This window comes from Triturus cristatus, chromosome 5_1 (genome assembly GCF_964204655.1).
Source record: "Triturus cristatus chromosome 5_1, aTriCri1.1, whole genome shotgun sequence".
Classification (NCBI taxonomy): Eukaryota; Metazoa; Chordata; class Amphibia; order Caudata; family Salamandridae; genus Triturus; species Triturus cristatus.
The window spans coordinates 47,163,541-47,179,068 of record NC_140587.1 but is presented as its reverse complement, the minus strand read 5'-3'; the positions used below and the strand labels follow the sequence as shown (position 1 = coordinate 47,179,068).

The 15,528-nt window shown below is 50.0% G+C and overlaps 1 protein-coding gene across 2 annotated transcripts in view; it reads right to left on the bottom strand.

Annotated features, from left to right (window-relative positions):
* The window catches only part of CPSF1 (cleavage and polyadenylation specific factor 1), a 514,820-nt gene that overhangs the window by 296,065 nt on the left and 203,227 nt on the right, over positions 1-15,528 (bottom strand). For both annotated transcript variants that reach the window (XM_085604356.1, XM_085604357.1), the window contains exon 20: positions 12,737-12,915. In XM_085604356.1, the coding sequence (XP_085460482.1) occupies positions 12,737-12,915 (179 nt within the window). The remainder of the gene's footprint in view (positions 1-12,736; positions 12,916-15,528) is intronic.

Below are 15,528 nucleotides of genomic sequence, written 5' to 3'. Positions count from 1 at the left end.
GGAGACTACCAGGGAGTCTAGCGTTGTGGGGCCTCTAATATAGGTTGGATCTGTTGGGGCGGCCTTATATTTCTTGTCAATGCGAGGGTTGATGACCCTTGCCCTAACCGGGTCTTTAAAGACCTCTGGTGCGTGCTTGATAATCCCCTTAAGCATGGGCAGAATTGAGGTGGACCTGTATGCAGTGTTAAATGTATCTAAGAGGAAATCCTCCTCCACGGGGTCTGTGTGGAGATCAACCCCGTGGTAGTGGGCAGCCCTATGGAGTAGCTGGTTAAAGCCCATTGTGTCCTCGGGGGGGAGGGTCTGGAAGGGTAAAGATCGTCCTGCGGGACGTTAGGGACGTCTGGGATGTTGTAGTCGTCCCATGGGTCTGGGGAGGCTGAAGGAGTAGGGTCCCCTGTTGGTTGGTTGTCCGCTCCGTCCCCTGTGTCGTAGATAATGTCGTCATCATCCTCCTCATCATCTGGAGATGGTGTGGGAGAAGGAGGAGGAGGTGAAGAAGGAGGAGGAGGTGAAGAAGAAGGAGGAGGAGGTGAAGAAGAAGGAGGAGGAGGTGAAGAAGGAGGAGGAGGTGAAGAAGGAGGAGGAGGTGAAGAAGGAGGAGGAGGTGAAGAAGGAGGAGGAGGTGAAGGTGAAGGAGGAGGTGAAGGTGAAGGAGGAGGTGAAGAAGAAGGAGGAGGAGGTGAAGAAGAAGGAGGAGGAGGAGGTGAAGAAGGAGGAGGAGGTGAAGAAGAAGAAGGAGGAGGAGGTGAAGAAGAAGAAGGAGGAGGAGGTGAAGAAGAAGAAGGAGGAGGAGGTGAAGAAGAAGGAGGAGGAGGAGGTGAAGAAGGAGGAGGAGGTGAAGAAGGAGGAGGAGGTGAAGGAGGAGGTGAAGAAGGAGGAGGAGGTGAAGAAGGAGGAGGAGGTGAAGAAGGAGGAGGAGGTGAAGAAGGAGGTGAAGAAGGAGGAGGAGGTGAAGGAGGAGATGAAGAAGGAGGAGGTGAAGAAGGAGGAGGAGGTGAAGGAGGAGGTGAAGGAGGAGGAGGAGGTGAAGAAGGAGGAGGAGGTGAAGAAGGAGGAGGAGGTGAAGAAGGAGGAGGAGGTGAAGAAGGAGGAGGAGGTGAAGGAGGAGATGAAGAAGGAGGAGGTGAAGAAGGAGGAGGAGGTGAAGAAGGAGGAGGAGGTGAAGAAGGAGGAGGAGGTGAAGAAGGAGGAGGAGGTGAAGAAGGAGGAGGAGGAGGTGAAGGAGGAGGTGAAGGAGGAGGTGAAGGAGGAGGAGGAGGTGAAGGAGGAGGTGAAGGAGGAGGTGAAGGAGGTGAAGAAGGAGGAGGAGGTGAAGAAGGAGGAGGAGGTGAAGAAGGAGGAGGAGGTGAAGAAGAAGAAGGAGGAGGAGGTGAAGAAGAAGGAGGAGGAGGAGGTGAAGGAGGAGGAGGAGGTGAAGAAGGAGGAGGAGGTGAAGGAGGAGGTGAAGGAGGAGGAGGAGGTGAAGAAGGAGGAGGAGGTGAAGAAGGAGGAGGAGGTGAAGAAGGAGGAGGAGGTGAAGAAGGAGGAGGAGGTGAAGAAGGAGGAGGAGGTGAAGAAGGAGGAGGAGGTGAAGGAGGAGGTGAAGAAGGAGGAGGAGGTGAAGGAGGAGATGAAGAAGGAGGAGGTGAAGAAGGAGGAGGAGGTGAAGAAGGAGGAGGAGGTGAAGAAGGAGGAGGAGGTGAAGAAGGAGGTGAAGGAGGAGGTGAAGGAGGAGGAGGAGGTGAAGGAGGAGGTGAAGGAGGAGGTGAAGGAGGTGAAGAAGGAGGAGGAGGTGAAGAAGGAGGAGGAGGTGAAGAAGGAGGAGGAGGTGAAGAAGGAGGAGGAGGTGAAGAAGGAGGAGGAGGTGAAGAAGGAGGAGGAGGTGAAGAAGGAGGAGGAGGTGAAGAAGGAGGAGGAGAAGGAGGAGGAGGAGGTGAAGAAGGAGGAGGTGAAGAAGGAGGAGGAGGTGAAGAAGGAGGTGAAGGAGGAGGAGGTGAAGAAGGAGGAGGAGGTGAAGGAGGAGGAGGAGGTGAAGAAGGAGGAGGAGGTGAAGTGGAGGAGGAGGAGGATGAAGAGGAGGAGGAGGAGGTGAAGAGGAGGAGGAGGAGGTGAAGAGGAGGAGGAGGAGGTGAGGAGGAGGAGGAGGAGGCGGAATCCTCAAGGGGAGGTGGCAAAGTCTCTCATTTTTGGTGGTGGAGCTGGTGCAGGCTTGTCCAGTTGTCTTTTTCTGGTGCTAAGTATCAAATGCCCAGTCTTTGGATCCTTTACGAGGGTTTTTTGGTAAGGATCGGGTCGAAACAGTTGATCTGTAGGGGACAGATCCTTCGGTGCCGATGGTGTCGGAGCCGTGGGTTTTTTAGGCGTTGATTCGGCACGGTTTCTTTGTTTGGAACCGTAGGGTTTAGAAATGTCTTGTCTTCCTCAGTGGGTTTCGGCTTCGAGGCTTTGGAGTCAAGGCTCTTCGATTTCTTGCTCGGCTCCGAGGATGTTATCGGTGCCGAGGAGCCGGTGCCAGTCTTCGGCGCTGAGTGCTTCGGTGTCAAGCTCGCGCGGACGAGGCAAGGGGCTCTTTTTTGGTGCCGGTGTGGATGAGAGTTTTTCGGCACAGAAGGTAGGCTGGCTCGAGCCCGAGCTGCCTGAAGGCTTCTTAACCGGGCCCGGAAGCGAGGTATGGGAAGCAGTCTCTCAGTGTATACCTAGGCCCAAAGGCGTGACCGAAGCCTTTTTTAATGGCGTGGAGGGGGGTTTGGGGTCGGGGTCGACGTCTGTACTCACACCCCTCTGTGCCGGAGTTATGTCCTCAACGTCGAAGTCATCAGCTTCGGAGGCGCTGACGAGGCCTTCTTCGGTGTGCTGTTGTTCCGGAACATCGACACCTTCTTTGAAGATGTCGTCTGGGATCGATGTCGACGAGTGAGCCATAGTTCTCCTTGCTCGTCGGTCCCGAATCGTCCTTATCGATCGGAAGGAGGCGCAAGCTGGACAGTCCCTTGCCTCGTGTTCCTGGGAGAGGCAGAGGTTGCACACCTCATGTAGATCGGTGTGGGGAAACTTCGACCCACATCGAGGACACTTTTTAAATGGCGTCCTTTCCATCAGTCAGGACAGGAGGCCCAGGTAGGCCCGAAGGCCTTCGGCGACGACCGGAATCGAAGACTTCGATCGTGGAGAGTAGCGTCGAGTGTGGAGAACGCGATCGAGACAATACCGTCTAACGGGGAAGAATTGCGCACCGAATGGGAAAACTGGAACGGTTCCGAACTGGAGCGCGAAGAACACATCCGAGCCCGATGGCGGAAAAAAAAATCTGAGGAAGGAGCCGAAGTCCATAGGCAATATGATCCAAAGGAGGAGTCACATACCTCGTGACTTCCAAAGACTTTCCAAGAGAAAAACAACTGCAACATCCGGGCCCAACACCAGATGGCGATCTATGCACAGTGTGTAATCTGCAGCTCATATGCCTCGAACATCGAGTTAGTGGTAAGTACGGTCGTAAGTACTTTTCAGTGTCAGTGCTGGGCACCAAGATCCAGCACTGGGATCTCTCCTAATAGCAGGTGAGTATTTCCGTTTTTATTACTCGGTTGATTTTAGGTGAATATTTTAAAGTTTTGAAACTCCACACTTAGAAGAAATTTCAAGAGAAACCAGTCAATGTTACCCTATGGAAGAAAAGTGAGTCATCGGCTTTTGGATAAGTACTCGACTGGCAGAGTTAAGGTTCTGGGCATAGACTCAGGAGTCTCCTAGGGTTAGGTAAGTACAGTTGTTGCACCCTCAGCGGCACAGGGGCAGCCGGGTGCAGAGTGAGTTAGGCCCAATGTTATCCTATGAGAGGTAATAGGGCCCTTGGTTGGTGGCTGCTGACTAGCAGGCCACGCGGCTGTGGGAGCTGGGCTCCTGGTCACTTGCTCAGGGCAAATGGGGAAGTAGAAAGGAGTAGAAGTTGCACTGCCAGGGCCACTCGGGCAGCTGGGTGCTTTTGATCCTTTGGGCGCTCGATGGATTGCTATGGAAAAGCTCAAGGACGAACAAAGGCTGCATGCCTTTGAAGCTTCCCCCTGCCCATCCTGGGGGAGGAGACCTAGCACCACGCCCAGGATGTGCATTGTTGCAGGCCCAGGTGAGCGGGGGCTCTCCACCCAGGGGTCCAGCAACATGTCTGCTGGGTGGCAGCCTAGGCAGCCTCTCAGTCAAGACGTGGGTTGTAGGTTAGGTTTCAGGGGGCATCTCTAAGATGCCCTCTGAGGTGCTTGGTACATTAAATCCCACACTGGCATCAGTGAGGATTAAATGTGCTGAGAAGTTTGATACCCAACTTCTCAGTCTTCAGTGTTGCCATTATGGTACTGTGGAGTTTGTGTTTGACGAGCTCCCAGCACCATATACTCTTAAATGGTAGCACTGCACTTACAGTGCCCAGGAATGGACATGGGTGCTGTAGGGGCACAGGGCTCAAGCTCCTGTGCCCACACCACTGGCATAGGGCACCCAGCTAGAGGGGTGGCTGATGTATGCCAGGGCAGTGTAGGTTGTGGGCATGGCACACAGGGATGTGTGCCATGTCGACTCTTTGTTTTTTCTTGTACCCATAAACTCAGCCTGCAAGGGCAGTGTGTGTGTGTTAGGGTACAGGGCCTCTAAGGGTGGCACAATAAGTGCTGCAGCCCTTAGAGGCCTTCCCTGGTCACAAGGCCCTGGGTACCTAGGGTACCATTTACCAGGGGCTGACATGTGGCCAGGGTTTGCCAATTTGGGTTTTAGGGAAGGAACATAGGCCCTGGGCACCTGATTGGCAGGAGTCCAGGGCACACTCATTCAAAGTACATTCAGCAAAAAGTGGGGGCATACCATGCAAGAAAGATGGCACTTTCTCACACACGGCCATATTGGCCATGATTGACCATAAAGTATCGTGGGCCACAAACTCAAAAGCAGAAGATAAAATCACAAAAACGAAAAACAAATTGACGCCTTTTATGTGCATGTATTTACCAATTAGTAAGTCTAAATTAATGGCCAGCTCTACTTTCCCAAGCCCCGCCCTAAAGCCGCACTGTAGATCCGAAAGGATATTGTTAGTTTCAGCCCAGTCCTGGAGATGTCCTAAAAGAATACGACTGGCTACTTTTACCAGACAATCCAAAAGAGAAATAGGCCTGTATTGCGTTGGGTTTTTACTGTCACCCTTCTTGAATATAGGGCTCAATAAGAGTCTCAGGCCAGATGGATAGAAAGGAATATGCTACTTACCAGTATGCATCTGTTCTTGGCATGTAGAGCTGCAGAGTTGTACACTTAGCATAGATCGCCATCTGGTGTTGGGCCCGGATGTTTGCAGTTTGTTTTTGTTCTTTGGACAGTCTTTGGAAGTCACGAGTTCGGTGACTCCTCCTTCGGTCCGTACTGCGCATGGGCTTCGGCTCCATCCTCAGATTGTTTTTCGCCAACAGGGAAATGATGGAGCGTAGTAATAACAGTGAGAAACCCATGTGTGTTGTATCTAAATAAGATGGACTGGAATGGATACAGGTAGCCGGGGAGGCGGGTGGGCGTGTACAACTCTGCAGCTCTACATGCCAAGAACAGATGCATACTGGTAAGTAGCATATTCCGTTCGAGGCATATGAGCTGCAGATTGTACACTTAGCATAGATTATATAGCAGTACCCAACCTTAGCGGCGACCACCGGTATCCGTTGCAGTGGTTTGAAAAAGTGTCTTTAGTACAGCCTGGCCCACATTAGCTTGCTGCTTGGAGTGCACATCTACACAGTAATGTTTTGTGAAGGTGTGCGGTGTTGACCATGTGGCTGCTTTGCAGATGTCATCTAAGGGTATGTTCCCTAGAAAAGCCATAGAAGCCCCTAACTTTCTAGTAGAGTGGGCTTTAGGTGGAACAGATAATGTTCTTTTTGCCTTTTGATAGCAAATTTGTATGCACTTTACAATCCACCTAGCTATCCCTGATTTAGAGATGGGGTTGCCTTTATGTGGTGGAGAGAAGGAAACAAACAATTGTTTAGTTTTCCTGAAAGGTTGCGTTCTCTGTATGTAGTACAGTAAAGCCCTCTTAACATCAAGTGTGTGTAAGGCCCTTTCCGCAACAGATTGAGGTTGCGAGAAAAAGACAGGTAATTCCACCGATTGATTGAGATGGAAGGGGGAAATGACCTTGGGCAGAAACTTCGGATTTGTACGAAGTATGACCTTGCTGTGATGTATTTGTAGGAAGGGTTCCTGTATAGTGAACGCTTGTATTTCACCAACCCTTCTAAGGGAAGTGATAGCTACGAGGAAAGCTGTTTTCCAGGTGAGGAACTGTAGCTCACATTTATGCATTGGTTCGAAGGGTGGACCCATTAGCCGTGTAAGAACTACATTTAGATTCCATACAGGGGAAGGTGGTGCCCTGGGAGGAATTACTCGTTTAAGGCCTTCCATAAAGGCTTTAATAGCGGGCACTCTGAACAGTGATAAATGCTGTCTGTTTTGTAGATAAGCAGCAATCGCTGCTAGGTGTAGGCGTATGGATGAATATGCCAGGTTACACCTGTGAAGATGGAGCAGATAGCATATGATGTGCTGTATGGATGCATCTAAAGGGTTGATTGTATTGTTACGGCAGTAAATTACAAATCTTTTCCACTTTGCGGCATAGCATGCTCTAGTGGTAGGACGTCTGGCTTCCATGATAATGTTCATGCAATCAGGGGGAAGGTTAAGGTATCCAAATTCTAAGATTTCAGGAGCCAGATCGCAAGGTTGAGCTGAGCTGGGTCCGGGTGCCTGATTTCTCCATGGTTCTGGGTTAGGAGGCATGGGTACAGGTGCAGTTTTTGATGAGGCACCACCGATAGCTGTAGTAGTGTGGTGTACCACGGCTGCCTGGCCCATGTTGGGGCTACCAGAATGAGTGTGAGGGAGTGCTGTTGTAGCTTCCTTACCACTAACGGAATTAGTGGGAGAGGTGGAAAGGCATATGCAAATCTGCCTGACCAGTTCATCCATATCGCATTGCCTTTGGACAATGGGTGTGGGTATCTGGCGGCGAAGCTTGGGCATTTTTTGTTTTCGTGGGTGGCGAAGAGGTCTATCTGAGGATGCCCCCACTGTTGGAAGAATGGGTGAAGAACTTGTGGATGCAGTTCCCATTCGTGTAGTTGTTGCGTTTGTCTGCTGAGCAGATCTGCCATGGTGTTTTGTACGCCTGGAACGTACTGTGCCAGGAGAAAGATGTTTTGGGGAATTGCCCATCTCCATATGCTCTGGGCTAAGCGGGAGAGCTGGGGAGAGTGTGTCCCCCCCTGTTTTTGGATATAATACATTGCAGTCATGTTGTCTGTGCGAATGAGGACTGCTTTGCCCGAAATGTGTTTTTGAAAAGATTTTAGGGCTAGAAAGATCGCCAAGAGCTCCAGATGGTTGATGTGGAGCGATTTTTGCTGTGGCGTCCATAGACCTTGCATGGTGAGGTGTAAGAGGTGCGCTCCCCAGCCGGAGAGCGATGCGTCCGCTGTTAGAATCACCTGAGGAACCGGGTCCAGGAACGGCCGCCCTTTGGAAAGGTTTGTGGTGTTCCACCACTGCAGAGAGTGATGGGTGCGGCCGTCCACCAACACCAGATCCGTCAGCTGACCCTGGGCCTGGTTCCACTGTTGTGCTAGGCACTCTTGAAGTGGACGCATGTGGAGTCTTGCATGGGGGACTATGAAAATGCAAGACGCCATCATTCCTATGAGCTTCATAAACACTCTTGCTGGAAGAGAGTGTTGAGGAAGGAATGTTTTGCGCAAGGCTTGTATGCTTGCGATTCTGGCTGAGTTTGGATAGGCAATACCTTTGGAGGTGTCTATAGTGGCCCCGAGATATTGCTTTGTGTGAGATGGTATGAGGTGGGACTTTTGGTAGTTCACCGTGAAGCCTAGCTGGTGGAGCAGTTGGATGGTGCTGTTTGTATGTTGCACACATTGGTCGTGGGACGCGGCTTTTATCAGCCAGTCGTCTAAGTAAGGGAAGACGTGAATATGGTGACGTCTGAGGTGTGCTGCTACTACCGCTAGGAATTTGGTAAACACCCGTGGTGCGGTGGTGACCCCGAAGGGGAGAACCGTGAATTGGTAATGCTGACTGTCCACCACGAACCTGAGGTACTTCCTGTGAGAAGGGTGTATTGGAATGTGAAAGTATGCGTCTTTCAGATCCAAGGTAGTGAGAAAGTCTCCCTGACAGAGGAGCGGGAGGACTTGTTGTAGGGTGACCATGTGGAAATGATCTGAATGTATGTAGGCATTTAGATGCCGGAGGTCCAGAATGGGCCTCAGGGTCCCGTCTTTCTTTGGTATTAAGAAATACAGAGAGTAGACCCCTAGATTTTGCTGATTGACGGGGACCTGCTCTATAGCGTGTTTCTGGAGGAGGGAGAGCACCTCCTGTTTGAGTAGTGTCGAATGTTCTTGAGACATTGGACGGTGTCTTGGTGGGATATTGGGTGGGGTAGATGTTAGTTCGAGACAGTACCCTGACCGAATAATTTGGGTCACCCATTTGTCCGATGTTATGGACTCCCATGCGTGGATAAAGTTTTGCAGTCTGCCCCCGACCGGAGTGGGATGGTCTGGGGGGAGGGAAGGGGAGTCATTGTGCGGGCGGGGTGGCAGAACGGGTCGTGTTAGTTTTGCCCCTGCCCTTATTGTTGTTGCCTCTGTAACCACCCCTTTGGTAGCCCTTTGAAAAGGTATTTTGAGGAGGGGACTTGTAGGAGGTAGAGGCGCTATCGGTGGAGTAGCCTCTGCCTGTGCTACGAAAGGATGAGCGTCGAAAGGAGCGTTTAGGGGCCTGTGATTGTAGTGCCCCCATAGACTTTGCTGTGTCTGTGTCCTTTTTCATCTTTTCTAACGCTTCGTCCACCTTTGGCCCAAAGAGAGTTTGTTGGTCAAAGGGGTGATTTAGTATGGACGCCTGGACTTCAGGCTTGAACCCTGAGATCCTGAGCCAGGCAGGACGACGAAGCAGGACACTAGTATTTTTGGCTCTAGAAGCAGTGTCAGCTGCATTGAGGGCACACTTAATGGAGGTGTTAGTAATTAGTTTGCCCTCCTGTATTAGTTCATGAGCTTTGCATTTGTGTTTTTCGGGGAGGTGCTGCATAAGAGCCTCAAGCTCGTCGTAGTGTGCTCTGTCATAGCGCGCAAGTAGCGCTTGTGTATTTGCAATGCGCCACATGTTTGCAGCTTGGGAGGCGGTGCGTTTGCCAGACGCGTCTATAAGTTTGGATTCTTTATCCGGTGGTGGGGCTTCTCCGGAGGACTGGGAGTTAGCCTGCTTTCTAGCTGTGGACACAACTAGGGAATCTAAGGGAGCAGGGCCCTTAATGTATGCAGGGTCTGTGGGTGCCGCCTTGTACTTTTTTTCTATTCTAGGGTTCAATACCCTGGCCCTGACAGGATCTTTGAACACCTCTGCAGCATGCTTGGTGACACCTGTAAGCATGGGTAAGATAGATGTGGACTTGTCCTGAATGTCAAATGTATCAGTAGGAAGTCGTCTTCCACTGGTTCACTATGCATTTCCACCCCATGGTAGTGTGCTGCTCTCTGCACTAAGTGGTGAAACCCTAAGGAGTCCTCTGGAGGAGACGGCCTGGATGGGTATAGGTCGTCCTGAGGCACATCCGGTATGTCAGGGTTTTGGTAGTCTTCCCATGGGTCTGGGGTCCCCGGTGGAGTGGGGTCCATTGGGGCGTCCGCCGGGTCATAATCTGGATCCCCGTAATCCGGATCTGGGGTCGGGGAGTGATGAGGTAAGGGTGGTGGAGACCTGGGAGGGGGAGGGGGTGGAGGAGGTGGAGGAGGTGGAGGAGGCGGAGGAGGAGGTAGTGGGGAAGGCACTCTGAGAGGAGAAGTAGCAGAGTCCTTCCGCTTGGGTGGTGGAGGAGGAGCCGGAGTGTCAAGGCATCTTTTTTTGATAATTAAAGTCAATAGCCCAGTCTTTGGATCTTTAAATAGAGTCTTTTGCAAAGGGTCTGGTGTAAACAGATCCAGTGGCGCCGAATCGTCCGCTGGCGCCGATGGTTTCGGAGCCGAGGGCTTCGATGGTTTCTGTGCGCCATGCTTTTTTGGAGCCTCCGGTTTTTTCGGCGTCGAAGGAGTTTTCGGTGCCGACAGATTTGTGTTTGGTCGGCACCGAGAGTCCAGGCTTCGGAGTCGAGCTGGGTATCACTTTCTTCGGTGCCGGATGGTGTTTTTCGGCACCAGGCGTCGGCTGGCTCGAGCCCGAGCTGCCGTGAGACTTTTGAGGCTTCGACACCGGGCCCGAAGGTGGGGTGATGGAAGCTGTGTGCTTGGTTTTACCCAGGCCTGCAGGCGAGGGTGTAACCTGAGTCTCTTTGGTTTTGGGCGCGGGGGTGGGAGGGGGTACAGTACTCACGACCCGCTGCGCCGGTGTGATGTCCTCCACGTCGGAGTCGTCGGCCTCGGAAGCGCTGACGACGTCGTCCTCCTGCTCGGTGTGTAGTTGCCCCGAAGCTTCGTCGTCGTCTCCGAAGATGTCCGGTGGAGCTGCGGTCGATGAGTGCGCCATGGTGCGTCGAGCTCTTCGATCCCGGATGGTCTTTTTTGATCGAAAAGACTTACAGGCGGGGCAGTCTCTAGCCTCGTGTTCTGGAGAGAGGTATAGGTTACACACCTGATGGAGGTCGGTGTGGGGAAATTTAGACCCACATTTTGGGCACTTTTTGAACGGAGTCCTTTCCATCGGCCAGGAGCGGAGTCGAGGAGGGCCCGAAGGCCGGTGCCGATGTACGGAATGGAGAAAAGTGCCGCTTCGAGAGATGAAGATATGATGAAGAAACTCGAAGAACGAGGATTTTCCGTCGAGGCTGGAACCGTAGAAGTTCGAAGCCGGAGCACGAAGTATCACATCTAAGCCCGATGGCGGAAAAAAACAATCTGAGGATGGAGCCGAAGCCCATGCGCAGTACGGACCGAAGGAGGAGTCACCGAACTCGTGACTTCCAAAGACTGTCCAAAGAACAAAAACAAACTGCAAACATCCGGGCCCAACACCAGATGGCGATCTATGCTAAGTGTACAATCTGCAGCTCATATGCCTCGAACACCTTGTTCCCGACAGGCTCTGAAAAGCAAGTTAAGAATAGGGCCCCAAAGATCAGTGCTAGATTTAAATAGATCAATAGGGATCCCATCAGGCCCCGGGGCTTGACCCCACCCTTACTTGCTTTCAGTGCCAAAACAAATTAATCCAAGAAAAATTATGGATATCTCAAGTTGGTTATATGTCCGGTGGAATTGGGAATGTTGGTGAAGGGCACAGGCCCAGCCTGGACAGAAACAAGGAGGGGGGGGGGGGGGGGGGGGTGGTGAGAGAGAGAGATTTCAAGGTCTTCTTTAGAAGAATACAAATTAGTAAAGTGTGCTATCCATGCGGTCTCTGTGAAGGCCATCTCTGCTTTTAAGTGGAACATATGTAATAGGGGTGGGCGGAATTTGCGTAATCGTGTTACGCAAATCTCCGCGAAACGGTAAAAAATCTCCCCGAACATGCAGAAATTCCGCGAACACGCGGAATTGCTTGTTCGCGATGCTTTTTTCCTGTTCACAGTTGCTGTTTGCGTGCTCGGAGAGAAATATCTTGCGAACACGCATTTTGAGAACGCGAACAAGAAAAAATTTCGCGAAGTCGCGGAAAGCAGAATTTTGGGCAATTTCGCGTTCTCCGCGGAACGCGAAATTACCGAAATTCCGCAAATTCCGCGAGCTGAACGGAATTTACCGCCCAGGCCTAATATGTAAGACTAGAAATGGTGCATAGGTAAAGTCAAAGTATAAATTATTTATGCTTTAATATACAACTTCTCAGCCTAGAAGTCTGGACTACGCGCAGTCAATCCCAGTCTGAGACAGGTAAGTGGGAGGGAAGGCTATAGGAAGTATTTTGGAAGGGAACACTATGTAAATCACAGACACTGATAAGCACTAGAAGGTGGCTCCTCCTTTTTTGTTTTATACCAAAGTCCTGCTAAGCCCGACACAGGAAGTGAGTTGTCAGACCAAGAACAAAGGCAACAGGGTCCTCTTAGAGAGGCTCTAACTGGCTTTTTGGGACGCAAGCTTTCACATGCAGGCGAACCCCAATAGCCCCATGGTCTGCAATACATACTCTGCAACTCCATGAACACAAATGTTCTGCTGCTGGTTTCTTAACAGTTCGGGTGGTGGGCTCTTCACAGCTGGGCACAAAATAGGGTCTGACCTTTTGAACTAACTCCATGCCCACAGATATAACGTTTACTTCTGTATGTGTTTCTTTACTGAGAAAATACATTACATTGTCTGAGTTTTTCTCATTTATTTTACACTAAAACCTTTGTAAAGTAATTTAAAATTAATCTACTTTAGAGTCCTTGGTTATTACAGAGTACGGGTTCACCTATATGATGTCATGAAAGTGGATTTTTTACACAATCAGGGTTGTTTGTGCTTTACTGCCGATCAGAAGCAGCAGTAACTGGATCTTCACAATTGTGCGGCTTACACAGAGTCAATTGTGCAAGGTACCCATCACAGCCGTTGCTGTCAACCTGCAGTGGTGGGGGAGAAGTGGGGGTGGAGGGGCGGGGGGAAACCACATTTAACCCAGCCTATAAACAGAACCCCAAAAGGGATACGAGGTGTTCTTGTTCCACATTACACAAAATAAAAGAAAATCCTTGTAAAACGAGACTTACGGCCTGGATCGGTGGTTTTTGCATTGTCAGACGGTGAGTCTTCCCTCCGTACGAGTCACTCTTCAGCACTAACATAGTGATCTGACCCTCAGCACTCAACATTACAACGTAAGGATCGGCCAAAGAGCAGTGGACAATAGGAGATCCCAAGTCTACTGGGACGAAGTGCAGCTGGTTTACTGCAAAAGTCAAAAAGAAAAGTGGTCAGCTAATAGTCACTGCAAAAGCTCTGATAAACCACTTCAGACCTTGGACAAACAATGCGTGACAGGGTACAAACCTGGGTCAGGCAAACAGAAAAAATAAAAATCACATAATAGATATGGCAGAAACAATCCGTTCAAGTAAAATTAAAATTACTTGCCTGCAGCAATGGTTCTCTAGTGTGATACCTTTTAGGAGCCTGCAGAATATCCACAGTTCATAGGGATACAGAAAGGAAAATGCTACTTACCAGTATGCATCTGTTCTTGGCATGTAGAGCTGCAGATTCACACACTGTGCATAGATCGCCATCTGGTGTTGGGCCCGGATGTTTGCACTTTGTTGTTGTATTTGAATAAGTCTTTGGAAGTCACGAGAGTGACTCCTCCTTTGGACAATAGTGTGCATGGGCATCGACTACATCTTCAGATTGTTTTTCAGCCAAGAAGGGAAATGGAGTTTTGTGAGAAACAGAAATAGATGTTAATGTATGTTGTATCTAATTAAGATAATACTGGAACAGATAAAGGAAGCCGGGGAGGTGAGTGGGCGTGTGAGAATCTGCAGCTCTACATGCCAAGAACAGATGCATACTGGTAAGTAGCATTTTCCGTTCGAGGCCTATGAGCTGCAGATCACACGCTGTGCATAGATTGCAAAGCAGTACTCCTCCTTAGCACCGACCACCAGTATCTGCTGCAGTAGTTTGAAATAGCGTTTCGAGTACAGCCTGGCCCACACTAGCTTGTTGTTTTGCCTGCACATCTACACAATAGTGTTTTGTGAATGTGTGCGGTGTAGACCATGTAGGTGCTTTGCAGATGTCATCTAAGGGAATGTTCCCTAAAAATGCCATTGAAGCCCCTATTTTGCGGGTAGAGTGGGCTTTAGGGGGAATAGATAGTGTACGTTTTGCTTTGTGATAGCAAATTTGTATTCATTTGACAATCCACTATGCAATCCCAGACTTTGAGATTGCCTTTATGTGGTGGTGAGAAGGATACAAAAAGTGGTTTTGTTTCACGAAAAGGTTTTGTTCTGTCAATATAGTAAAGGAGTGCTCTTTTTATGTCTAGAGTATGAAGAGCTCTTTCTGCGACTGTGTGTGGTTGCGAGAAGAAAACGGGCAACTCAACAGATTGGTTGAGATGGAAGGGAGAGATAACATTAGGAAGGGATTTGGGATTTGTCCTGAGAACCACTTTGTTATCATGGAGTTTTAAAAACGGTTCTTGAATAGTGCCTGTAGCTCACTGACTCTTCTAAGAGATGTAATGGCCACAAGGAAAGCGACTTTCCATGTAAGAAATTGTAGCTCGCATTTATGCAGAGGTTTGAATGGAGGACCCATTAATCTTGTGAGGACGATGTTTAGATTCCACACTGGCGAGGGTGGTACCCTGGGCGGAATTATTCTTTAGAGGCCTTCCATAAACGCCTTGATGGCAGGTACCCTGAAGAGCGACAAGTGTTGTCTATTTTGTAGGTAGGCTGCTATGGCAGCGAGATGTAATCTAATAGATGTGTACGCTAGATTACGTCTTTGAAGATGCAGGAGGTAACATATGATGTGTTGAGTGGAGGCATCTAGAGGATTGATATTGTTGTTGTTACAGTATATAACAAATCTTTTCCACTTGGCTGCATAGCAGGCTCCAGTGGTGGGGCGCCTAGCTACTTTGATAACATTCATACAATCAGGTGGAAGATTGAGGTAACCAAATTCTAGGACTTCAGGAGCCAGATCGCCAGGTTGAGCTGTGCCGGATCTGGATTTCTGATCTCTACATGGTTCTGTGTTAAGAGCTGTGGGGAGAGGTGTAGTTTTTGGTGCGGGACTACTGATAGTTCCAGCAATGTTGTCTACCATGGTTGTCTGGCCCATGTTGGAGCAACTAGGATCAGTGTTCGTGACTGTTGTTGCAGCCTGCGCACCACTAATGGAATGAGTGGGAGAGGCAGAAAAGCGTACGCAAATCTGCCTGACCAATTCATCCATATCACATTGCCTTTGGACAATGGGTGGGTATATCTGGCGGCGAAGCTTGGGCATTTGGCGTTTTCGTGGGTGGCGAAGAGATCCATCTGTGGTTGCCCCCACATTTGGAAAAATGGTTGAAGAACTTGTGGATGAAGTTCCCACTCGTGAATCTGTTGTGTCTCACGACTTAACAGATCTGCCATGTGATTTTGAATTCCTGGAAGATGTTGGGCTAAAAGGAATATGTTCTGAGGAATAGCCCACCTCCATATGCTTTGTGCTAGTTGAGAGAGCTGCAGAAAGTGCGTACCCCCCTGTTTTTGTAAATAGTACATTGCTGTCATATTGTCCTTGTGGACTAAGACAGCTTTGCCTGATATCGGTTTCTGGAATGATTTTAATGCCAGAAAGATTGCTAGTAACTCCAAATGGTTGATGTGGAGTAGCTTTTGCTGAGGTGTCCATGTGCCCTGTACCCTGTATGGTGTGATGAAGTAGATTAACTCCCCAGCCGGTGAGCGATGCTTCTGCTGTTAGCACAACCTGTCGAACCGGCTCTAGGAACGGTCGCCCTTTGGAAAGGTTTTGGGTGTTTCACCACTGCAGA